General features: G+C 35.5%; 1 protein-coding gene across 1 annotated transcript in view; it reads right to left on the bottom strand.

Annotated features, from left to right (window-relative positions):
* The window catches only part of Anxa5 (annexin A5), a 33,377-nt gene that overhangs the window by 11,855 nt on the left and 19,414 nt on the right, over nt 1-2,108 (bottom strand). Inside the window, exon 6 of the mRNA XM_023706441.1 lies at nt 1,467-1,557. Within this exon, the coding sequence (XP_023562209.1) occupies nt 1,467-1,557 (91 nt within the window). The remainder of the gene's footprint in view (nt 1-1,466; nt 1,558-2,108) is intronic.

Below are 2,108 nucleotides of genomic sequence, written 5' to 3'. Positions count from 1 at the left end.
GTTCAATTTTTTAAATTCCATACATAAGTGAGATCATGCAGTTATTTGCCTTCCTGTGTCTGGCTTTTTCATTTAGAACACCTTCCAAGTCTGCCTGTGCTTCCAACTTCTATGCACACAATGCTGTAAGGCTGAAATAAAATAAAGTAAGACAGACTCAAAAGAAAAATCAAAATACATGACAGGAGTTCTCATCTTAAGGCTGAGTAAACTGCATAGTGTGTATGTGTGTATGTGTGTGTGTGCCTATGTGTGTATACTATTTCTTTATCCACTCATTTAAAAAGGGGATACTCAGTAAGCCCACTTAGACTTGAAAGTCTGCTGACTGTCTTACTTGCTCTATGATCCATCCCAACATCCAAACACCTGATGACTTCATTGTGGGTATTAGTTTGAATCTCACTACTGTTTATTGCAGTTGTACTAAGTCACACGTCCCCTGGCCCTCGGGCTGCACACAGACACTCTGAGGACAGGAGCTGTGTTTGCACAGCTAGGACAGTGTCAGATCTACAGCTAGTGCTCAGTAATTTAGCTGAATAGTACCCATCACACAGACATTGTACCCTCCAAGCACCTAACGTGCCGCCCAGCAGCATGAAGGCCCAATCATCAATGTCAACATTCACAGAAAGAGATCCTTGGGCAATACATCAAATAAACCTAAAAGCTAAGGTATATGTGTCACTTCTCCTCAGTGGTTGGGAAAGGTAATTATTTAGTCTAAATAATGGTCTAAATTTCATACTGTTCTGGCGTGATGGGTTACGAAGTCATTGCTAAGATCCACAGACTAACACTGCGACAGAGACACAACAGGCGTTGAGGCATGGAATCTGCCCACTGCATTACTAGCTCTTATGCCCTGCTCTTTCTCAGGAGAAAAAAGGAATGGGCTTCAGGACGTCTCACAAGAGAAGAACACCTCTCTGCTTTCCCTTTCATCTCATTTACTTAATTCCACTTGTAGGATACTCTAGGTTGAAATATAAAAGTGGACTAAAAGAAAAATCAAAGTGCAGAGTCCGCCATCCAAGCACTGCCATTACCTAAAACAAATACGCACCCCCTCAAGTCCTTTCATCAACTCTCATCTGGAAAGGAGCTTAGGTTCCTTTGCCCATGTTCCCAAAATACTTAGATGACTCCTAGCTTCTATGGGCACAAGAGCGAATTTATTTAAAGGAAGAAAAAGTACTTATAAACAACTAAAGCTAATGTAAAGGAAAGGTAATCTGTATATTCCTCTAATAATTTAAATCCTATGAAAAATGAAGTCCATCATTATTTACAGTTGTTTATAAACTATTTAAAATAGTTATAGACTGAAAGGGAAATGTTTTTATTCCTTCATTTATTCAACCACCATGCACTACCTGCCTGCTGTGTTTATAAAAGTACTACATTCAGGTTTGACAAATAAAAGTAATAAAGACAGGTGGTATATAATTCAAAATATTTACCTTCTTCATACACTTCTTTTATGGCTCTTATTTCGTCAGATGTCCTTGAAGCAATAATTTCTGTCAGAACTTTTTCATTTGTCCCAGCTCCCTATTTGGAAATTTATTTTTTAAGAGAGAAAATATGTCACTAAGATTAAAAAGAAAACTATCTTCCTAGAATAGATGTTATCAAATTGCTTAACCATTTAAACATCATCCAACACAACCTGTACTACTTCATTTACAAGTTCTGTTATTCATATGAACTTTTAATTAATTTCCAAAAAGTTTTATTTCTTTATTCTCTTTTGTCTACCAGAAATAATGTTTATTGTTAAATATATGTATACACTAATATACACACACACATGAGGGTATATATACAATAGATTATATAAATGTGTTACTTATAATTTGATCAGTTCATTCTAGTTAAAAAGCAAAACATTTTAATAATTTGAAATAACAAAAAGACTGAATAATAAAGATAAAAAAATTTAATATATTTATATGGAGGCTCATTGATATTTAAATAATCTGTACTTCAAATACTAAACCCTGATACCCAAGACAAATTCTACATGGAGTCACAAGCAAATTCTGTGGCTCACAAGGTAACACTATCTTAAAGACTTAAGTATAAAAGGCTTGCCTCCAGAG

The sequence above is a fragment of the Octodon degus genome, unplaced genomic scaffold (assembly GCF_000260255.1).
Source record: "Octodon degus isolate 3935 unplaced genomic scaffold, OctDeg1.0 scaffold00256, whole genome shotgun sequence".
NCBI classification, from domain to species: Eukaryota; Metazoa; Chordata; class Mammalia; order Rodentia; family Octodontidae; genus Octodon; species Octodon degus.
This window is presented reverse-complemented; position numbering and strand designations above follow the sequence as displayed.